We start from the raw sequence: 24,853 nt of genomic DNA, 5'->3' as shown, positions 1-24,853 counted from the left end.
CTCAGGACTGAGCACGGTATAAACTAGAGTTCTTGTACGAAGGCTGAGGGCCGACAACGGTGTTAACAGTGCAACAGCGGAGGGGCCCGTGCCATAGTCCTGCAGATTCACGTGTGAGCCCTGCTCTTCCGTTACTGTGCTTCTCATCCCAGTGAAGTAACTTGTGTCCTCATCTGTAGAATGAAAGGCAAAATCTGTCTCATAGACTTGTTGGTAGAATTAAATAAGATCTTTATGACATGATAGGTGTTGGGTAAAAAAGAGCCATGAGAAATTCATAATAAATACATAATATTCAGACCTTAGTGGATCTTAGAGGTCTTACTTAATCCCAGAAAACATGTTGTGGACTTTAAAATTCCTTAGATTAAACAGAATTCCACTTTATTTAGTGAACTGCTTTTACTAATAGTCTCTTATTATTATTTTTTTTTACCAGCTATCATCTTCCTCACCTCTCTTGACTTCTTTGTTATCAGAAGGAAGAATTTTGTATGTATACAGTGACCCTTTTCTAAAACGCCTTTTCCTTAGTATTAGTTTCACATGCTTTTGCGTAGGATTTTAGTTTGTTGAAATTTATTATTATTTTATGTCACTCACATCAAGAAAGGAAATTCCATTATCAGGAGCTTTTTCAAACCCAGAGCATAACTTCACCTAGCCCAAGAAACGAATAACCTGAAACAATCTACAAAGTTTTAGTATCATAGTATTTGGTAGTCCAGATATCCCACAAATGTTACTAGATCCAATACAGTAAAAGTTCTTTCAGAGAGAGCTCGCTAATAATTTTTTTTTAATTTAGCCTCTGTTACATTGTGATTAGTTACCTTAGAAGAGAATCTGCCATCTGCTAACACCTCTGTAAACACCCATGATGAAATGTATGCTATAGCATTTTCTAAGTTTAAAACCTCATCGATAATACTGAATTCATTTCAGTATTGATTTTTCCTTTGACAGTGTTTTATGTTACTTGTTTCCATGGTAACAAGTAATGCTTGGCTGAGTTCCAGCTTTGAAAGGCTGAAACTTCATAGAAACAAATACCTCTTATAGAGACCATGACCTTCTTATATTTGAAAACCCAAACCATTTCTTCTCCTGTAGCTATCCCTGAGCTTTACTAAATGATTGATGAAAAAAATACAGAAAAACCCTTGAATAATGATTAGTATTTCTGTACCTTCAGATTGTCTGTGTTTGGCTTTTTCATTTTTGCAGTTTTGAAATAAGCTTCATAAGTTATCTTACTTGTCTGCCACATTATCTTTCTGAAATTTTTATTATGACGGTATGAAGTTTTCAAGATCTCAGCAAAGCTCATGATTCTTTTTCCATGTAACAATCAAGGAATTCATACTGGTTTTTATTAGAGAAGACCTTAAGTTGCCCTTACCCATCCCTTTCCCAACATAAGTCATTCTCTTAGGAGGGTCTTTTTGGAAGCTACCATTTTAAAAACTCTTGAGATAAGCTTTTCAAGACCAAAAATGTTTAAACTCTTAGAAAACCAATCTTAAATACTTTTTCTGGTCACTGTTGTTAATCTGTGACAAATTATTTTCTTTACAGATCCATATTGGTAATTATTTTTACAGAAGCTATAATATAGTATAATCTCTTGGGTAGTATGAACTTAATGGTAAAATTGTAGGCAATGTGTTAACATGAGTAAGTATTTTATTGCTTTTCATATGTAATCATGGAATTTTTCACACAGATTTTCAATTTATGTTTCTTGGAATGTCTGTATAGGTAATGTATTCTGGTACCTCTCAATACCAATTTGTTCAACTTAAAAAATACATAATCACTATCCTTACAAAAGTTTAAGACTTGTGAAGGCTTTATAGCTAAAAAATATATCAGTGCATAATTACTTACCTGACATTTTTTCCAAACTTTTATTAATCTAGAAATCATTTTATTGATTGCCACATGTTAGGTGTGCATGTTCTTATTAGAAAGTGCTTGACATCATCTCTCTCTCTCCCTCCTTTGAATAGCATTTAATAAATTCTTCTCTTTTATAGGTAGTTTTATATCACCACCTCAATTTCAAGGATGCTGGGAAGGAAAACTTAATAGATTGCTTTTTACATTGTCTGCTCTCAAGTTGACTGTTACAAGAGAAGCTAGTGCTTTCAGTTTTGATTGAGCATTTATTTTGGCAGTTTTGAAATACATACTGTTTTACCATATTTTATTGGTTTGTTAATTTACAATCTGATTTAACTTAAATAGAACTGAGCGTGCCACTTTCACAAGCCCATTCTTCAATAACCACATACTTGGCCCTTTTTAAAGTGAAATGGAATTTTATAAATAAACTTCCAGTGCTTTTCAGTATAAGTAAGTTCTTTTCAGTGCTCAACACTAAAAAAAGACTTTTTAACTGGAAAAAATAAAGGTGTCACAAAGAATGAAACTTCATGAAGTAATAATGATTATCTTCTCTAAGGACCAAAAATGGAAAATAATTTTCAATAACAATATAAACAGAATAATTAAATATTTGAATCTGTAGAGAAGTCCAGAAATAAATGTAGTGGATTTTCCAAGCATTCATTACTCCATAATATTTTCTAAATACTTTTTCCTTCAACCTCACTAATTTGCAAATCAAAAAGCCACATCTAGTAAAGGTATTTTCTATTTAAGCAGTCTAGATTGTTATCATGTCTCTAATATGCATGGTTTTACTTTATTTTTAGTATTATTCATCCAGTATTTTACTTTTATTAGAAAATGTAAGACCAGTGGTAGGTCATATTTATTAGACTTTATTTACATCAGATGCTTACAAGTATGCCACTGACAATGGCATTGGTATTTGCTGAATAAAATTAATCACCTAACCCAGGGTTTCTCTGGTCTTAATTCACTGAGACACATGCCCACTTAAAAATATTGACCCCCTCCCCTAAAAAAATATTGACCCAGATCTTTAGAAATGATGGATAAATGTTATACAGTAGAACTTAGATTTAACATCTAGGTATGCTTACAATTTTATGCATGTTTTTCTTTAATATGTATTTGAAAGCTTTTGCCAATAGACAAAAATAATAAAAGAATTTCCAAATCATATACATGAACTTTAATATCTGTTGCAGTGTGCAGAAGGATTATCCTATATCATCATCACAGTATATCTGTTTATAGTTATCTGTTTACCTAAATTGTAGCTCCTTTTATAATTAGTTTCATTACCTATGGTTTTAGTCTGTGTTCTTCAACCTAAATTTCTGTAGATTTATAACCTGCAGCTAAAGCAGTCTTACCTGGAGTTCAGATTTTGAAGAAAAAGAGATCTTGCATTTTGCTGCCCTCCTGTGGACTATCCAGCATATGCTACCTGCAATTAGGGATCTGCTTTAAGACATTCTTCTTCCTAAAAGTTAATAAAGATGTCTGCTTAAAAAAAAAGATATAGTCTTAAAGATCCAGTTCTTATATCTTTTTGAATACACTACTAGTTAGCTTCCCTCCATTTATTTCTGTAAGAAGAATTAAAACTTGGGTTAATTTACTACAGGTTTCAAAATCCTGAAATTGCAAACATATGCAACAAAGCCAAATGTAACTCTCAATTATGTAATCTGTCTAGATTTTTAGATTTCTTTATTCAGAAGGGCTTTAATTATTGGGTTAACAAATAATCCTCTGACAAATATCTATGTGGTAGAGGAGGAATAAGAAGAGTCCCCTTTTTATAAATCTAGAAGCAAAGGTCATGAGTTACTCAGTTCAAGTGTCAGTCATTGGTAGAGGTGAGACTGAAATCTGAGTCCTGTGCCTTCCAAGGACGGTGTGGTTCCTGTGCATAATTCTCTTACTCCAACAAGCATAACTTATCCCACTGCTGTGATTGAAATAATTCATATTTGTAGATTCCTGAGACGTTTTTATGAAAATGGTATAATCACTGTACTTTTTATGTCATCACTCAAAAAAGGGACATACATCCCTGAGTAAAACCTGAATCTGAGCAAGATTATGGGGGCAGTCATAACCCTAAAAGCACCCTTGAAACGGTCCCTTTCAGTTTAGCATGTCACCTTTGTCTCTTCTGAATCTTGCATCATTAGATTACCACATGGCCTTGGGTTGTACACAGATCTGGTGGCTGTACTTGCATTATTATCTCAGTAGGTAATATTTATCTTCTGGGATTCTCAGCATCTAGCTTTCATGAACAAAATGGTTACCTTGGGTTTTCATAAGAATTTAGAAATTAATAGTAAATTAGAAATTAGTAGTAAATTAGAAATTTAGGTCAGATTCTTATAACCAGTGGTTTTACACTTCAGCTTCCAAAAAACATAGAACATATGTATTTTTTTAATACTTTTTGGTTTTTTGATGTGAACTTTTTGTTCTACATGCAAAAAATGCATTTTTCTTTTGAGGAATGAGCCTACTGGTCCCTGCTTAAGATCTTTCCACAATTATCCTGCAGTTATTATAGATTGTTAACCTGGCCAAATAATATTTAAGAAAAAATGAAATTTGATGGTGGATATAATTTTCTTTACAAAAATTTTTTATTGTTTTTTGAAATTTATTTTTGAGAGAGAGAGAGCACAAGCAGGGGAGGGGCAGAGAGACAGGGAGACACAGAATCTGAAGCAGGCTCCACATTCTGAGCTGTCAGCACAGAGCCCAACGTGGGGCTCGAACTCATGAACTGCAAGATCATGACCTGAGCTGAAGTCGGATGCTCATCCGACTGAGCCACCCAGCGCCCCTAATGTTGGATATAATCTTCTAAAGCAACAGGATGTTGTCCTTTAACTAAAGGAAACTGAATGTGGCTTAGTTATTCATCCATTCAACTCATACCTCTCGTATGCCAGACAGTAATCTAGGAACTGGAAACCAAAGAGAAGAAAAATTCCGTTTTATGGAGTTGCATTCTAGTGGAGAGAAACAAAAGGCAGATGATAAATATAATAAATTAATTCGTATATTAGAAGATAGTGCTAAACGGAAAATAGATTAAGAGTTTGGATGAGATTCAAATTGGATTGTTTAAAGAGGTCCCACTGAGGAAGTGACATTCGACCAAAGACTTGGAGAAGGTGAGGATTAGGGCCATGCAGGCAGATAGCATAAGAGCATTTCAGGCAGAGAGAATAGTTGTTGCAACAGCGTTTTGCAAGGAACAGCAAGAAGGATGGTGTGTTTGCACTGGACTCGTAAGAGATGAAAGCAAAGATGAGTGGGAGGAGGAAAGAATCATATCTTTACTGCCTTGCAGACCATTCTAATAATTTTGGCTTTTTATTTTAAGAGACAGATGTATGATTTGGAAGATTTTGAGTGGAAAAGAAGAATGGCCTGATTTTACATATCAGCAGGTTTACTCTGGCTGCTGTATTGGACATAGTAGGGTAAGAGCAGAAGCAGGAAGGCCAGTTAGGATACTGTTGCAAAAATACAGGTGAAAGAGAATATTATTGGTTTGGACGAGCAGGTGAGGGGGCGGAAAGTGAAAAGCCATCATTGTATTTGGGATACATTTTTTTTCTTAAATAGTGTATTGTCAAGTTGGTTTCCATATAACACCCAGTGCTCATCCCAACAAGTGCCCTCCTCCATGCCCATCACCTCCCTTCCCCTCTCCCCCACCCCCATCAGCCCTCAGTTTGTTCTCAGATTTCAAGAGTCTCTCATGGTTTGCCTCCCTCCCTCTCCCCAACTATATTTCCCCTTCTCCCTCATGGTCCTCCGTTAGCTTCCTCCNTTTAGCCACTCTGACTGGCATGAGGTGGTATCTCAGTGTGGTTTTGATTTGTATTTCCCTGATGAGGAGGGATGCTGAGCATCGTTTCATGTGTCTGTTGGCCATCTGGATGTCCTTTTTGGAGAAGTGTCTGTTCCATGTCTTCTGCCCATTTCTTCACTGGGTTGTTTGTTTTTTGGGTGTGGAGTTTGAGGAGTTCCTTATAGATTTTGGATATTAGCCCATTATCTTATATGTCATTTTGCAACAATCTTTTCCCAATCTGTCAGTTGCCTATTAGTTTTCTTGATTGTTTCCTTTGCCGTGCAGAAGCTTTTTATCTTGATGAGGCCCCACTAGTTCACTTTTGCTCTTGATTCCCTTGCCTTTGGGGATGTGTCAGGTAAGACATTGCTGCGGTTGAGGTCAAGGAGGTTTTTTCCTGCTTTCTCTTCTAGGCTTTTGATGGTTTCCTGTCTCACATTCAGGTCCTTTATCCATTTTGAGTTTATTTTTGTGTATGGTGTAAGAAAGTGATCTAGTTTCATTCTTCTGCATGTTGCTGACCAGTTCTCCCAGCACCATCTGTTAAAGAGGCTGTCTTTTTTCCATTGGATACTCTCCCCTGCTTTGTCAAAGATTAGTTGGCCATACATTTGTGGGTCCAATTCTGAGATCTGTGTTCAATTCCATTGGTCTATGTGTCTGTTTTTGGGCCAATACTGTACTGTCTTGATGATGACAGCTTTGTAGTAGAGGCTAAAGTCTGGGATGGTGATGCCCCACATTTTTGAAGATAGAACTAACAAGACATTACCAGAGACAAGGTAGGAAATGAGGGACAGAGAGGTCATGGGTAACTCCTAAATTTGGGACCCGAGCAACTGTTGCTGTTTTTAAGGAGATTTGTAATCACCATTGGTGCTGTTTAATGAGATAGTAAAGTCTGAGAAGGAGCAGGTTTAGGGAGAAAAATAAGTTTGGTTTTGTAGACGTTAAGTTTGCATTGTTTATTAAATGTTTAAATGCAAGTATTGGACAGGCAGTTAGATATATGTGTGTCATGATGGTCAGGGAAGAGGCCCAGGCTAGAGAGGCTAATCTGTGAGCCATGGGTGTATGAGTGTTTTTTTTTTTTTTAATCTTGAATATGGATGAAGTTCCTCAGTGGTTATTATAAAAAGGAAGGTAGGGGGGCGCCTGGGTGGCTTAGTCGGTTAAGCGTCCGACTTTCGCTTAGGTCATGATCTCGTGGTTCGTGGGTTCGAGCCCCGCATCGGGCTCTGTGCTGACTGCCAGCTCAGAGCCTGGAGCCTGTTTCAGATTCTGTGTCTCCCTCTCTCTCTGACCCTCCCCTGCTCACGCTGTCTCCCTCTCTCTCTCTCCTAGGAATAAATAAAACATTAAAAAAATAAATTAAAAAAAATAAAAAGGAAGGTAGGTCAGCAATTAATTACAGGGCATACCACTACACGTTAAGAGGCCGAGAAGAGAAAGAACAATAAAGGAACAGCCAGCTAGACAGTTAGGAGAATCGAGCAAGTATTTTGTCCCAGAAATGAAGAAAGTGTTTTTGAGAAGTGATAGATTGTATCATTATTGCTGCACTACATGGGTGCATCCTAAGAGGCTGGGTTGGATGAGAACAGCGAATAAACCGTTGGATTTAAGAACATGTAAGTTGCTAGAAGTCTTCTAAAAGTTTGTATGAAATGGGTTGTAAATGATGTGAGGGAGTGGTGGTGGCTAGTGACTCTTTGAAGGAGTTTCACCGCAGTGAGGAGCAGAAAAATGGGATGGTAGTTAGGGATGTGGGAATGAAGATAAATTTGGTTTGGGTTTTGTTCTAAAATTAGAAAATTTTGCAGTTTATTTGCATAGGACTGATCTAGAGATCTAAAGAAGGAGAAATTAAATATGCAAAAAAAAAAAAAGAGAGAAGCTAACTATAGAAGCAAAGTTCTTGAATAGGTGGGGGGATGGAATCCAAGGCACAAATGTAGGGTAGAGTGGTCTTTAGATAGGAGCAAGGACAATATATAGGTATCAGTGTGGGACTTTTGATTGCTTCTCAGTGAAATGAGAGGCTAGTTGTGAGATCACAGTGGAGAGCAGATGGTTTGGAGACAATGTTGAGACAGGAAAGACTGAAAACAGCAGACTCATAATGTGAGTTGACCAGAGAGATTTCTAACTTTGGCAACTGCATAAATGTCATCATTAATTAAGAGAGAGAATATGGAAATTAATAATTTATGCATTGATTGTAAGGCTGTAAAATAAGTTGAGAGAGGCCTGTTCATTTGGAGGTGCCTCTGGCTCCCTCACAGAGAATATGCAAGGTGAGAAGAAAAGGCCAGAATGGAATCTTAGAAAATACTAGTATTTAAGGAGCAGACCCAGTGAAGGGATAGAAAGGTATTGGGAGGCCAAGGGGGAAACTAGGTCCTAAGGTCAGAAAAACAAGAGAGTTTGAGAAGGAAGAAGAAATCAGTAGTACTCTGTTCCATATTGGTTCCCAAAGTATGGTATAGATATCATTAGAGGTGCACAAGCTTTCAAGTGGTACTTAGATTAACATTTTTAAATAATTTTAATATTTAGGGTTAGTTCTGGTGAGTATTAGGAAAAATATATCATCAGTACATCAAACCTGCGATTTATGAAAAGTGGTACTAATTTTCCCTTGTAACATAATGTAAGATTAACCGGCAAATCCATTTAAAGGAAAACATAATGTAAATAATGGTACTGGTGCCTATGGAAAAATCATGACTGTAGTTGGTAGATAAACAGTGTGGACGCTTTGGCCTTAACAGTGTAAAAAGTCACTGATGACTTCATTTTATCAAAAGTATCTTCTGTAAAATGGGGAGATACCTACACTAAAACAACGAGAATAACTCTTAGGATAACAGAAGTGTTAAGTGAGCTCTGTATGTATAGTTGAACTACTTTTGGAGCTATTGGCATAGTTTCTAAACTATAACTCATGTTTCAGCTGTCATTCAGTAACTTAAATATCTTTTAAAAAATTTTTTTAATGTTTATTTTTGAGAGAGAGAGAGCACAAGCTGGGGAGAAGCAGAGAGAGGGAGACACAAAATCAGAAGCAGGCTACAGGCTGTGAGCTGTCAGCACAGAGCCCGACGCAGAGCTCATGAGATCATGACCTGACCCGAAGTCGGACGCTTAACCGACTGAGCCACCCAAGCGCCCCATATCTTTAAAGCAAATAGGTAATGATCCCAAGAAACATATTAATGATAGGACACAAATAAGGAAGATTTTTTTTTTAATTCACCTGTTAGAAATATGAAAATGTTACTATGTTTGAAATAAAATAGAAAATTTGGTGAGTAAAGAAAGGGTATTTATCAGGAGGGTATTCTAAGCCTCAGCATCTAGTACACAGGAGCAAGTAGTTTTATTCTGTCAATGGACTGTTGCAACTGAATCACTACAGCCTTGGCTGCGATGCTTCAGAGGGCTGAGACCAAAGGGAACAATTGAGCAGTGTCACTCTAGACATTTCAGTAGCACTTCTGGAGGTCCGCTAGCATGGGATGACACTGGAGGTGGTTGTTACTCAGCTATGGAATACTTTTCCTCATTAACCTAAAAATAAATTTATAGTATTCTCGGAATTACAGACAGAGCTTAACACTTAAGGTGTGCAAATGGTCCTCACCAGTATTATAGTTACTATCCCGAGTCTCCAAAAGAAGGTCAGTTATGTTTTTAGGCACTAAGTTAAGTTTAAATCACAGTTCTGCTACCTTTCTGCTCTGAAGGTAGTAGGAAGATTCCCACTGGACAGCATCATCAATCATATTTTGTGATCACTTATCTACAGCTAAGTTTTGAAAGTTATATTCAGACATGTTTCTTTGTATGTAGTCTCTATTCTGCATCAGGAGCCTACTGTGATTCCCTACACTCATGGCACTGGAGACAAAGTGATTGCACACCAACAAGAAAATGTGAAGGGTGAGCAAGATCGAGTCTGTTTTTGGGTTAAGTGCCCAACTTTGGCTCAGGTCATGATCTCGTGTTCATGGGTTTGAGGCCCCCATCAGATTCTGTCCTGTCAGCTCAGAGCCTGGAGCCTCCTTTGGATTCTATGTCTCCCTCTCTGTCTGTCTCTCCCCCACTCATGCTCTGTCTCTCTCGTCTCCCAAAAATAAATAAATATTCAAAAAAATTAAAAAGAAAAAAAGACGAGGTCTGTTTTATCTAGCCCTCATTAACTATTCAACAAGATACTCTTAATATGGTTTGTCATTGTGGTTGTATATCAGCCTCCTGAAATGAACTGCAGGCGGCTAATTCTAGTTGTATGGACTTTGTGTGTAGTGAGTTAGGCAAGTTCATTGGTTCCTGTCTTTTTAATTTTATTTGTATTTATTTATTCATTTATTTATTTTGAGAGAGAACATGAGCAGGGGAGGAGCAGAGAGAGGGAGAGAGAGAATCCCAAGCAGGCCCTGTGCTGTCAGTGCAAAGCCCAGTGTGGGGTTCGATATCATGAACTATGAGATCGTGACCTGAACCGAAATCAAGAGTTGGACACTTAACCGACTGAGCCACCCAGACGCCCCTCTTCCTTTTTAAATCTTCAACTTCCATTCACTGTTGCTGATGCTTTTAGAGATATTTCAATTTATGTTAAGTTTTGCCATTTCTTTTAACAAGCCTTTACATAAGTCTATCCCATTCCAAAAGAGTATTCTTTCCGCAGAACTCTTCCACACACACACACACACTCTCTCTCTCACTCTCACTGAAAGTCCATTCTACATGGATAGAACAGGCTCTTTTTTTTTTTTTTTAACGTTTAATTTATTTCTGAGAGAGACAGCATGAGCAGGGGAGGGTCAGAGAAAGAGGGAGACACAGAATCTGAAACAGGCTCCAGGTTCTGAGCTAGCTGTCAGCACAGAGCCTGACGCGGGGCTCGAACCCACGAACCATGAGATCGTGACCTAAGCCGAAGTCAGACGCTTAACCGACCGAGCCACCCAGGTGCCCCCCCCTTTTTTTTTAAGTGATTTGTGCCTAGGTAAGTTCTTTAGTGAGCTGTGAGCCAGTTAGTTGAAGTGAACTCCCAGTTTTGAAATTTTTGTTTAACACAGTGAGCACTAAGTGTTTAAACCCCTTTACAAATTTAATCATTGAATGGGTTCTACTTAGTTTATGGGCTCATTGAAATAAAGCAGTTGAGCCTGATATCACTAGGAAAGAACATTAGTTTTACCATGCACGTGACTGAGAGTACCCGGCATATATCTGTGTGTGTGGAGTGCTGGCTTGGGGCTCCCCCCACCTTTATCTTTCATTGTTGTCATTACTAGTAGTCAAATGTTTTTCCTACCAAACTGCTGTGCTCTTTGACCAAGAACACTTCAGTAATCTGTTACTTTTTCTTAACCACCAAGGTTTATTTGGTTATGATCTTGAAAACGTAAGAGAAATTTAAATCAAATTTCATAGCTGCTGAAAAGAGCACAGCTTTGGATTTGTTTTCTCTCGTTTAGTTGCTTTTTATAACAAGCCAAAATTTGCCAACCTCAAAGCAATTTAAACCTCTTTGGCTACCAGGCATTGCTTAATAATCCAGTCAGATCACAGATATCCAAAGTGATCATTACTAAAAAATAACAAGCATATCAAATTTTAGGAAAAAGAGCTGGAAATCAATAGCAGTTGATAGAGTACCCGGGCGTTGTTCAAATGTTCTGATTCCTGCTGTACCTATAATAACATAGCCATGTTTCCCTTGACAGTGTGAAATATAGCTAGGGGAAAACCTAACATGAACAAAAAAACACAATTCACCACCTCTCTCACTGCCTAAAAAGCATAAATGTTAAAAACTGGGAGAGAGTAAGGTCTTAGAAATGATGTTATTATGAGCAAAGTGGCCACCAAAGTGAATGCCTCCAGGTGACTGACTTTCATTTAGTAACATAAAGCAAAAGGAAACACTATGATGTCACCATTTATTTCTCTCAGCTTTTTATTTGATTTAGCGTATTGGCTATATGTACTTACATATATGTGCTCAAATCAGACTGCTTGCCTTAACTGCATACACACAAAGTGGGGTCTGCAGTCAGGCAGATAGTAGACTTTCTTTCTGAAATCCACAAGTCCTTACTCAAATGTTTTGTGGTAGAAGGACTTAGGTGGCCTTTAAAAACAAAACAAAACCTTGGTTTAAATATCATACTCACTACCCATACCAATGAAAAAGACAACTGTTAACACTCTTTGTTTTCACATCTGAGTTGTATGAGCTATTACTAGGTTCAAGTCCTTATTGATTCTGGAAATAACTAGGATTTGGGGTTCTCATTTAAACACATGCTGATAAGTCACTTAACCTGAGGAATAAAAAAGACCAGGTAGCCTTTGAGTTCTCATTAGCTTTGACCTAGCATAATACACTTGTAACGGGAAAAAAGGCAAGCCTGATAATGCCGAAGTGCTTCTGATGGTAGGTCCCTTCCTCATCAAGCATATGTCTGTGGCTCCATTTGTAACTTGAGGACCAGAGTTAAGGTCTATTGGTTTTCCCCACGAGTTGCCTTTCCTCCACATCTCCAGGTGACCATTCACTTGCAACAGGAGAAAAGAGAGGCAAATGATAAACCCCCAAGTTGTGGGTAGCTAGGAAATCTAAGCCCCTCCCCCATCACCTGTTTGTAGACTTATTCTAAATATTAAGAATTGAGTAAAACCAACTCAAGTGTGGGTGACTCAAATAGGTGTGCTGAATTTAAGCTCTCTGACCACATTAAAACTTTAATATTCTGCCTTTGCCAAAGTCAGTGGAAATTATAACAAACCATAATATATAATGATGATATTGTGGATAGCCTGTTTTCATTACTACACACATCCTGCTTTCCTGGTACCATGTGTTTGCTCATGTTTTTTTTGTTTGTTTGTTTTTTGTTTTTTTGCAGCTTCTCCTCCCATCTTTCCTTTCCCCTCCACAAAATTCCTAATCTTACCCTTCCTTCAGAACTCTGTTCTACCATATGCTTTACCTGATCCCTTAATTATAAGTAATCTGTTACCAGTCATTCTACCTGTTCTTCTCCTTCAGCTCCTATGTCTTGCCATTATAGTTATTTGTGTACAAGGCACAGCTCACCTACAAGACTTAGCTTATTGAGAGCAGGGACCAATCCTTTTTTCATTTTCGTACTCTGGCCCACCATGCATTCTGCACCCTCCTTCCAATGTTTAGCTCATAGAATGTACTTAAATGGCAAATTAGCTAGTGATATTTCAAGTTTGAACTACCGAGAATACTGAGTAATAAAGAGTAGTTTAACTTGTGTCCACCCACTGTTTATCCAGAATGCTTTACACCAAACCTTTCTTCAGTATACATATATAAATATGTATCTTCTTCTCAGGTCTGCAGCCCCCACAAGATAGGAGGGAGAAGATGAGAGGAATTATATTGTCTTTCTTGTCCACCAGAAGCTGACACATCTTACAGCCTGCATTCTCTCACTCTCTGCATGCACTGTTTTTAATGGAAGGGTCTTTGTTGACCCTCATTTGAAAAATATCATTTATGGGTAAATTAGTAAGTCTGAGAAAATCTGTTGGGCTTATTTCGGCAGCATGCTTGTTGAAACCAATTTGCCTCAGCTGAGGTAAACCAGAGAGGACGAGGTGTACTACTACTACTACTACTACTACTACTACTACTACTACCACCAGCTACACCAGTCAGTTTTCTTTCTTCTTCAATATACTTTCTGCATGGGAAAATCTTTCATAATAAACTTCTGGTGAATGTTTAAATTCCCTTGTTTGGAGGTCAACTCTGATCTTTTTCATTTCTAGAGTAAACAGTCACTGCTGAGAGTTTGGATTCCATCAGTGGTGTCATTTCTTCCACAGACTGCAGGTCATGGTGTCTGTGTCTCAACTGGCCCTGACTTTGCCTTACATGCCATAGTCATTTAAGAGAAGGCCACATGGAAAGACAGGCCAGATTTACACCCAGCTCTCTCTTTTCCTCCTCTAAAAGGAGGCAGGGAGTTTAAGTCTACAGAAATCGTGCAGCTCAATCCCTAGACAAAGCAGACTGCTGTCCCATACGTGGACCAAGTGGTCCTCAGGCAAGAGTTCAACTCTGTAATATATAGAAAAACACACACACACACACGTATTTGAGGTCACACAGATGTTTTTTTCTTAGTTTTTCTTTTTTTTAATGTTTTATTTTTGAGAGAGAGAGAAGGCAAGAGCAGGGGAGGAGCAGAGAGAGAGGGAGACACAGAATCTGAAGCAGCCTCCAGGCTCTGAGCTGTCAGCACAGAGCCTGATGCAGGGCTTGGAACTCATGAATCGCAAGGTCATGACCTGAACCAAAGTCAGACACTTGACCCACTGAGGCACCCAGGCACCCCCTCTTAGTTTTTCTTTTTTAAACTTACTTCTAACTCATTCACCTCACCAGGAGGGAATGCCTATGTAATTCTGAAATTGCTGATTTCAAGTCTTTAATACAGTCTGTTTTCTGTCTGGCATTGCACTTTTAAGGTCAATCCATACATAACCATTACTTTAAACCTCCTGCAAAGAATTTCATTTGGCAGTAATTGCTGAATGAGAACAAGTCTAAGGAGCTGATACTTCTGTTGAAATGATTTGTCTTGTGTTTTCTAAGTAGAGGGCGGCAGAGGGCAAAGGAGGTGAGGCAGCCTCACCCGTCTCTTCAGTGTGGTCAGCCGCAAGCTAGATCTCACCCAGACCCAGGAAGCTCTGAGTGCTCCTGTTCACAGTGGTTTCACTAATGCTGCTTCCCTGGAGTCCTCTCACTGCAGATAAAGAGCCTAGACACAGAGAAGTAAGTTAAAGTTCATACGTAAGGCTGCAGCTAAGGCTGGATTCAGATTCATACTGTGGAATGTTCCTTTTGGAACCAGGTCTACAGGACCTCTATCACAACCTCTGGAGGTGGAAATCATAAAGGTACCTGTTCCCAGAAAGGTTTCTTTCCTCATCAGATATCCTTGTTGCTCTGTGTGGTGCCAAGCCCCGCCCATACACACAGTTAATGTGTCCTGCTAATATTTTAAAGTAATTTTGCATAGCAGTGGTGAGCAACTTAAAGATATACTTTTGTTCACTTCATGATTTATTTTACTACCTTTTCTAAAAGATTATCTTACTAGGAAAATAAATATGAAATTATGAGGTAGCTAAAATTATAATAAAACAGTCACAGTGTGTCTCTTATGTACCTATATACAGAAAAAAATGGCTGTATAGCTGCATAATTTGAGTGCAGTTGAGTACTATAAAAGTCACTTGTATCTGTTAAGAAGACAGTGTTACCTATATTTTCCACCCAGCTGCCTTACGTTTAGTGGTATGTACCAGAATGCCTCCTATAAGGTAACTTTTCCTATAGACAGAAGAAAGGACACTTTAGAATATGATAGAATCCTATTCGAACAGGGATAGTAGGAATATCTTTAGAATATACCACTGTTCACAGTGGCCATTTTTCTAGCATCTGTTACTTTGCCTTCAACAGCATCAAATTCAAATTCTAGTTCCCATTGTAAATCAGTTTGTTGTTTATGTCTTAGAAATTCATTGTTTATAATAGGAAGCATGGAAGTATTACACTTGTATGGAGGAAAAGAAAGTACATTAGAGTGAGAACAATTTGGGGGAAGAACAGGCCTTTAAAGTGTCACAGCCTAACCCAAGTTGTGGAGCAGCAGAGAGGTAAGCTTTGCTCTAACTGAACATAGGATCTGTGGTCTGTTTTCATATTGTAAGGCCGTGAATGCAGAGAGCACGGAGTAGACTGGGGCTGATGTCTAAATGTACTAAAATATTTTGGGATTCAGATATGCCAAGAGTTTAATCTGGATTAATTGTTGCTTTCTTCTAAAAGCCTGGTATAAATGAACTCTTTCCTGCCTTCAGCGTCTCCTACAAATACACGTGCACATATGTTGGCAGTTGAAATAGACAAATGCCCTGATAACTTCTAGAACCAGTTGCTCATAACGGAGGTTCTGAGTTAGGCTATAGCTAAAAGGCCTTGGTGAAAGAGATGACATTGGGATAATTTATTCCTTTGCAGCTCTTCAGAGAGCCAACAGTAATAGCTTACCGTGTGCTAGGCCATGGTCTCACTTCTTATATTTTAATCTCAGCAACTATTTTTTTAAAATTTTTTAATGTTTTATTTATTTCTGAGAGAGAGAAAGAGAGACAACGTGAGCAGGGCAGGATCAGAGAGAGAAGGAGACACAGGATTTGAAGCAGGCTCCAGGCTCTGAGCTGTCAGCACAGAGCCCGACGCAGGGCTCAAATCCACGAACCGCGAGATCATGACCTGAGCCGAAGTCAGACACTTAACCGACTGAGCCACCCAGGTGCCCCTAATCTCAGCAACTATTATGAAACTCAGTTTGCAGATGAAGAAACTGATAAACAAAAAGACGAAAAATAACTTGCCCTGCTTTTTACAGCTAGAAAGTAGTAGCAGTAGGATTGGAGCTTAGTCTGGCTGCAGTCTGTGCTCTAACCCACTGCGCTCTAAGGCTAAGAGAATTATATAAGCCTTTATTAGTTCTACTTGACTAGTTCTATTTGTGTGGCTCTTCCAAAGTTCTGATGCCTTCCAATTAATTTGTGGCATTTCTTTATTATAACTCATCCTGAAGGATCCTAATGTACCTAATCAGGAGTCTCCTGCCAACTTATGAGATTCGGAAAGTAAGGAGTCTTTTTAAGAAGTCAGTGGCTACCCAACTCTAAAAAATACTCTTTTGCGACCTTTGTAAACAGAATTATGAGGAAAAATAGATTTCCATAATTTCACTAATGATGGGAGTTCCTTGGAACTTAGTTTATTTGGAAAACCTTTTTAGTCACTGGATAAATTGTGCCTTTGCCTTCAGAAACTTATGCTTTGACAAAATATATTAAATATTTGGTTGTTGTCCGGAACACCCTTGTAGGATAGGTTAATATTAACAATCTAGCTTATACAGGCAATACTCTAACCACAGAAAAGGATGTTGACATGTCTGAGATCTCCTAGCAGTTCCAGAATCAGAAATACCCTACTCGGAGTTTTATGCTTCCTTGATATTGCCTCGTAGTCACCCACTTCCAGGAAAAACCAAACTGCCAAGATTTGCATAAGATGCTAAATGCTTTGTAAGCAAGGACAGAGCATTAAGCACAGAAAAGTGTTTCCATTTTCAACTGGGACCTTGTTATCTAAAGCATTTTATTTAAATCATGTAGTTCCCTAAAAAAAAAAAGAAAGATAGAAAGAAATCCTACCTCTCAAGGTTAGTTTAAGCCACACTATCTCCTCATTTTTGCCTCAGCAAAAAATAATAGTCCTATGCATGGAAGATGACTTGTTACTTTTTAGGTATCTTTCCATTTTTCATTCTCCAGCATTTTCTTTTTTCTTTAATGAGGACATCATCTCCACCTCTGCTAGGAAGACATTTTCCTCTGTGGGCAACTTTTTCTTCAGTTTCCCTTTGAGCTAGGGCAGACCTATACCAGCCCAATGAATAGAACCTTTCCTTCTTTCCAAAGTGTTTCAGTTCTCCTTCATACAGCTGAAGGAACAATTTAAAAAATAGGCAATTTGACTTTGTATTATTAGCCTAGATAATTATGTAAATCACACCAGAACACTGAGCCAGCCTGCTTTTAACTGTCAGCCTAAGAAAATTAATATTAACAGTTCTAACCTTAAAGCATGTAGTTTTTACTTGATCATTTTGATTCTGCCTACTTCCAACAAATATAACGTAAACCTCTGATTCCGCCGTTTTATTCCCAATTCTCCCTGATCCCCTCTTCTGCCCACTCTCTCTCTCTCTCTCTCTCTCTCAGATGTTGGCCTCAATTTCCTGAGTTGGAGGACAAGACATTCTTAGAATGCACAAGGCTTGCTTCAAGAGAGTGTCTGGGTTTGAGGTCATGCAGGAGGACTAATTTTAGATTCATGCACATCATATCTTATAAATTACCTATGAGGCATTTTTAAATATTGCAGACATTTAAAAAGATGAAACCAATTAAAATTTTATAATGGGAAGAGAGTGGGAGAGAAAAATAAGAGATGCAAAGGTTAGAGGAGGAAGTCAACTGCAGAAAACACAGAATTTCACTGTGTTCCAGTGTTAAAGGTTTGTCCTTTGTTTTTGTGACATTGTTTTACTTAACCTGTGTCAGGGTGAAAGATGCTTTAAGAGGCAAATTCACAGAAGCTGAAAGCAGAGAATATACGCTAGGAATAACATATGTTTTAAAATTATCAGTATCAATGTCATCATTTTCTGTTTTGAATCGTCATGCTTATTTATATCACAATCAAAAGTTGTCTCTAAGAAGCATAATGTTCTCGTAGTAAACTTCAGTCACTTGTTTGTTGTCATCGCTTTATTGTAATGCTCGTATGCTTCGCTTCCCCATACTTATCTGCACATACTAGATGGTGAAGACAGAAGTGGAGACAGACCCACTACCTCTGTCCTCTCACAGAAGAATTTGGAGGAAAAAAGCGACTGTCATTGATCACAGCATCTTTGCAATCAGCATTGCAGGGGCACACACACACACATACCCAACACATACCCACCTCTCAAATTGTACTTCTCATCGTCTCCCAAACACAAGTGAGAATTCCTGTTCCTCTTGTTTTGCTTAACACCTCATTATTCCCTGCACAGAATGCCACCATCTCTTTTCTGCTAAAGAGATAGCATTGACAGGTAGAAAGCCGAGAAGCTTCCTAGTAAGATATAACTGATTGAAATCTTAGATCTACTGGTTACTTCCTGTTTGACCCTTAGGCAAGTTACTTAATCTCACTGAGACTCAGTTTCCTTATCTATAAAATAAAAATTAATATTTCACAGGGCATTTTTGAGGGTAAGTAGAAGAAAACATACAAAGCATTCAACAGCTACTGGCTCCCCTTGTAGTTAGTTCCCCCTTTTTAAGTCCTGCCTATTCTTCAAAATTCAAGTTCTAGCTGCTCCAAGCCTATTCTCTGAAGCACTTATTTTGCACAGCACGCTGCCTCATTATTGTTTGTTTTCTTGTATTTACTGTCTTCCCAAGTTGCTTGCAAGTTTCTGGAAAGCTAAAACTCCTCTGAAACAAAAAGTTGGGTTTCTGACATGACCTTGTTAAATATGGCACCCTCAGATGTGTGATAGAGTGGAATTGGAAAATGGAAGTGACGCCTTAAGCATGTAGACCCCTTACTCCAATCTCAGTATTTCCGGAAAGGTTTTGAGTCCATTATGTTTTCTTGGCACAATAACAAATAGCATAAGAGGTGCTTTCCTAAATTATGGAATCTAAAAGGAAGTCTTCAAATCCAAAAAGAGACTTCTTGTACTTCTCTTGCTGCAGAGAGAGTTTAATTGGGTACATGCATCTCTTTGAGACAGTATTCTGTTAAAAATAAACCATTAGAGTATGTTTGAATGTTCTGGTAAAGGAGGGAAGTTACTCAGACACTCTTACCCAAAGATTTGTCCTGTGAGAGGCAAGTTGCAGGCTTCCACTGAACAAACATACATCTTTAGCAACAGTGCCCATCGAATAGGAAGTGGAGGAAGCGGAGTCCTATTCAGACAGCCTGATCAAAGCCACATCAGACACAACAACCTAGTAATATATTCCCTAGAGAATGACCATCAGGCGGAGCAGGACAGTGGCTCTTCATCCATGTAAACACACGATCCCTAATAGCGTCAAAGCTCTTCAACTCGCTGGCAAAATTGTAGTAAGGAGTTCAGGGTCACTATACATTTCAAAAAGTATCAGAGTGCTATGATTGCATTCAAGATGTGACATTTTACACTAAAGTTAAATCTTTACATGACCAGACTTTGTTTTCCAAAAGGAAAATCAGCATCTTTGTGATACTACCCTCTTGAACATGGATTCTCTGCCACCACCATCCCTCTTTAAGTCCTTCGTTTCTAATTTATAATCCGTTGCCTTTTGATATAGCTTTCAGTTTAAGCTGTAATGCAAGAATGGTATATTTCTGTGCTATAGTTCATCTACCTCCAGACTTACCCAGGTACTAATCTGTCATTTCTCACCTTTGAAAAGCAAATAGAAGGAAAACTACTTTTTATGATGTTTCTGACTTTCAAAGAAATGTTTCACAGTTATTCACTATACATGGAATGAGATCTTGGGATGTGATCTTTGTTGTCAGAAATTTTTATCCCCCAAATACTTGTTTCTTATAATAGCCTGGTAGGTGAAACAGTCTTGAATCACAGTAACGATCTGGCTCAGGGTGCTCCAGTCCACTGATTTTTGTGTGTTCTGCTGGAGAAAAACTGACACGGTCATCCTTTTGTTCTTCCTGATACTTGAAGTCCTTGAGCCATGGGGCTACCTAAGAGAGATGTTTCTAACGTGCTGTCTCTGTGTCTCTTGTCATTGAGGTCATTGTCATGAGAAAACCCTGGACAACGGCCATGACAAACAGAAATATTTTGACAACCCACAGTCACTGGATGCTGCTGAAGAAGAGCCCTCTGAGACAGGAACAGAGGAGGACCCTGGACTCTCTGTTGAGAATTCAGGGAGGGACTCAGATGCCCTTAGACTGGAAAGTAAGTTGATTTGACCTGAGCTGTGCTTCTGGGGTAAAATCAACTCTCAAGCTTTGAGTTTAGGCTTTTCTCTACTCTCAGTAGTTTTCTTCTTTTAACAGCCACATATTATAGAATTCTGAGGGTGACCCACAGGTGGCGAGGTAGCGTTTTTATCATGTAAAAAAGGTCTTCATGCTTCTTTCTTTTTCCTTCCACCTCAGTGTTGTCTTTTTGCTAGAACAAATTTCCTTCATTTATATATCAGTTGTCTACTGAGTAAGTCATTGGAAAAAAGCAAGATAACTTGTATTTACACCAACCCAATAACATTTAAAGATTTGGAATAATAGACATACCAGGTCGTTTCCTAAAATTCCACTCTGTGACCACATTTTGAGCTATGCTATACTGAACAGTTCTTAACATTATCAGTTAATGCATCATTGCCAAAATGAATGACTTTTTAGTGCTCATCTTCTTAACCACTTTGCTGCATTTGGATCTATACACAGCTCCCCACTCCTTGAAACTCTTTTCCTTCTACTCTTGGCTCCTGGGGTATCACTTGCTCCTGGCTCTCTTCCTGTCTTCAGGACATCTGAAATTTCTTTCACTTATTTCACTTAATTACTTTACTCCCTATTTGTTGGGTTACCCAGGTCTTAACGTTGGTCTTTTTTTCTTATCCCTCTTCTTAACCCTCTGTGTGTTATCTCTTGGTGTCTCAGATACTTCGGAGTATACCAGTGACTCCAAATATGTATTCTCAGTTAGGACGTTCTCTACAACTCTAGATCTTTTTTCCACTTTTTTAGTGGTCTCTATCTAGATGTACAATAGGCACTTCACATTTCACATATCCAAAATTGAACTTGTTCTCATTTTCACCCTATTTCTTGAACTGCGTCTAATTCCTATATCCCTGCCTTCCACTAATGGCATCACAACTCACCAGTCACCACTGTATCCAAGACCTATTGCATCTGTTTGTCTCTTCATCTATTCCTTCTGCCACTGTCTGAATTCAGACTTTTTTCATTTCTACTTAGACTATTGCAACAGCTTCACAATTGAGCTCCCAGTATCTAGTCCTTTACTTCAGTCTGTGTATGGAATGTGTGTGTGTGTGTAGGAAAGAGATAAGACATGTAAATGGTACAAAATTTAAAAAGCAGAAGCAGTTCCTCTTACCAATGTATCGTATGTCCAAAGAGTTGTTTCTAAAATCAGATCTGGTCAGGTAAGTTACCTGTGTTTAAAATTTTCAGTGACTCTCTATTACCTACAGGACGAGTCCAGGTACCATAGTGAGGGATAGGAAGCAGTTTGGTCTTTAGTTTTGTTTCCAAGAGTACCATCTACTAGTATTCTACAGAGCAGGATGTTCAGACCTTTACCATTTCCCTCACATGCCATGCTTCCCTCCATGTCTGCACAGGCTGGGAAAGGCCCCTGTGCGGTCTTTGCTTTGTATGGATGACTGTAGTGCATCCCCAAGATCCAGCTTAAGTGTCACCTTAAGTGTCTCCAAGCATTTAGTTGCTCCGTATGCTGTCTTGTTTCCACTTTTTGTCAAGGCACCTCTCATACAATATGATGCTTGTGTGTCTTGTCTCCCATCAGACTGTGAACTTCTTATATATCATGTTCTATGTATTTCTGTGTACAGTAAATATATTAATGAGATGTGACATTTGCCTTCCTGTGTAGGTTGCATTAACATATTTAGCAATTACAAAATCTGTGTTTCCTTCTAAGTGGTATTGTGTGTGTATATATATGTATATACATATACATATATATATATTAAAAAATGCTGTCTAAGAAAAGCAAGCTCAACTTTAAAGAAGTTGTGACCTTTACCTTTGTAGGTTTAGAAAATTAGTTTCATCAGTTCTTTCAGAAATCATTGAGTTTTAAGGAAACTAATTTCCATTTACCAATTCAAAAGAGATGGATTCTTAAACTGGGTAGCCACTTTGTCCATTTACAAGGGAGCTACCCCTCTCTGGTGCTTGGCAGCCTCATGTCTCCTCTGGCATCAAGTACCCACACAACCAAATGGACTTTGTGAAGTTGTTTGATAAACTCAGAATCACCAGAAATGAAACTGAACAATGTTAACGGGTATTTTATTCAATTTATACAAACTTTTCCTATTCCAATATAATATAGCTCCCTAGTGACCAGAATACTCATGACTAACAAATTAAGAGTCTTTTTTTCCTAGGATAATTCAGAATAAAACCAACCAGAATCTTACTGTTTGTCTCCCCATTTTCTGGGTAGCACATCATTGCTTAAGATATTCTATAACCTAGTGCCTATGTTTCTTTAGTCTCACATTCCCCATGGAGTTCCATCCCATCCCTGTCCTGGAAAGGCAGTATAGTCACCCTGGCTGATTGGGGTCTTTTCCAGGTCCCTTCAGCATCGTGCAGACTGCCTCTTAAGGTGGATTCTTTTTCAGATTGCTGACTCAATCCATAGTATGATGCTGACTCTTAATAGTTTCGCTCTCAGGTATCAGCTTTTCTTTGCCATATGTCTAAATTCTGGGAATACCTTCTTCTTTTCCCTAGATACTAACAAGTCCATGGGGACTTCTTTCATGGTATGTTAGTATATTCATACCAGCAGGCTTCTTATAATGTGGTTAGCAGAGTGAGAAAAACTCCATTTTTTAACGCAAATAGTGTGTTATAATAAAAGCCAAGCATAGACATTAAAGAATTTTTGAAAATTCTGTTTTTTGGAGAGAAATTTAAAGAAATACAAATAAGCTCACTCTAATCATAAGTAATCATAAACTTATGATAATCACTACCTTTCTGTGATACGTTATAAATCACAAAATTTGTGTGCTCGCTTGGCACCACATATATATAGTTGATGGACTTATGAATTATGTATTAACCATGTGAAATAGATATTATTATCAAGCTCATCTTATAGATGAGAAAATTGAAACTCAGAGAAGGTGAGTCCCTTGCCCAAGGTCATCCTTGGATCTTCTGACCCCATACATTTGCCTGTGGGTCTTAGAAATCGGAGATTGATGGATTAGAACTTTATTTTCGGTTGGTAAGACCATTTTTAAAGAAAACTAGCATGTGTTGTTACCATTATTTTATAGAGTAAAATTTTAATGTCACAAAGTAACAAAGACAATCTCAGAATAAAGGTCAGTCTTTCTCAAAAATGGACAGTTGGCAACCTTACTCCAAAAACTTGTATCTGGATGGACATGTGTGCGTGTGTGCGTGTGTGTGATAACTTTATATACATATCCTTTTTCTGTCTCTCATTTTACGAAGGATTGGTACAAACTTTGTCACTGATTAACATTTGGAAACCACTGCTTCATCATCTAGTATAAAATTCCTCCCCGTAAACCTTACCTGTGGAAGGAAGAATATAGGTTTTGTAGTTAGAAATAATGCTACCATGTCCTCGCTCCACCACCAACTAGTTGATAAGTCTTGGGCCAGTTACTTAATCTTTCTGAGCTTCCCTTACCTCAGTAATTTAAAAATAAACCCCAAAATGCCTCAAGTGATTAGTATTTAAATGAAATAACGGGGAAACATTTCTTTTAGACACTGGTACACAGCTGGAAGTCAGTAAATGTTTACTTCTACACACATAAGCATGACTCCAGTGTTTCTATTAGAGGCTGCTTGTGAGCCAGAGTTCTCACAAGTACTTATACACAGTACCTGCTCAGAAGACATCTGTACAATTAAAGGGAACCCTGACATTTGCACAAGAGTTGTTCCAAGAAAGATTATCTGTTTGCTTTTCTGGGTTATTCTTTCGAAATTCCTAGTTTTCTCTTGCTATACTGACCCAGTTAAAGTAGGAAGAACACCATGGGTGCAAATGAAAACTGATGACTTGCTGTCATCTTCTCAGAAGTGAATCATTTCCTTACCTACCTTAGTCTAAGTGATTTCATTTAAGCCTTTTGTGATTTGTGATTACTGGCTTTAAATATTATGCCATTGTTTATGCATTAAATCTTAAATAAGTCTACAGCTTTATGCTGTGACTTCAGAAACAGATCACTGCCATTTTTTTTAAGTTTATTCATTTATTTTGAAAGAGAGCGAGAATGAGGGGCAGTGAAAGAGGGAGAGAGAAAATCCCAAGCAGACTGTGCTGTCAGCACAGAGCTGGATGCGGGGCTCGATCTCATGAACCGTGAGATCATGACCTGAGCCGAAATCAAGAGTCAGATGCTCAACCGATTGAACCACCCAGGTGACCCCAGATCACTGCCTTTTAAAGAAAATACTAGAACTCAAGATGGAATTGCCCAAGGTCTTATGGTGGTGGCGTCCTTATTTGAAACCAGATGTGTCTAATTCCACAGTATACTCTTCTTATTTTGTGAAACAGAGGAACGTATCACAAAATGATCACTCTGGTATCATTTTCAGTGGTAGAATGTGCCCTGGGTGCC

The 24,853-nt window shown here is 38.3% G+C and overlaps 1 protein-coding gene across 2 annotated transcripts in view; it reads left to right on the top strand.

Moving 5' to 3' along the window:
- Positions 1-24,853, top strand: part of TTC17 (tetratricopeptide repeat domain 17) — a 123,516-nt gene that overhangs the window by 54,860 nt on the left and 43,803 nt on the right. The window contains exon 17 of one of the 2 annotated variants that reach the window (XM_077767468.1): positions 20,236-20,406. The exons of the other annotated variant lie outside the window; for it this stretch is intronic. Coding sequence (XP_077623594.1) covers positions 20,236-20,406 — 171 coding nt within the window. The remainder of the gene's footprint in view (positions 1-20,235; positions 20,407-24,853) is intronic. 2 annotated transcript variants of the gene reach the window in all.

Source organism: Crocuta crocuta, unplaced genomic scaffold, assembly GCF_008692635.1.
Source record: "Crocuta crocuta isolate KB4526 unplaced genomic scaffold, BGI_CrCroc_1.0 scaffold330, whole genome shotgun sequence".
NCBI lineage: Eukaryota > Metazoa > Chordata > Mammalia > Carnivora > Hyaenidae > Crocuta > Crocuta crocuta.
The sequence above is the reverse complement of the archived record's forward strand: the minus strand, read 5'-3'. Positions and strand labels throughout refer to the sequence as shown.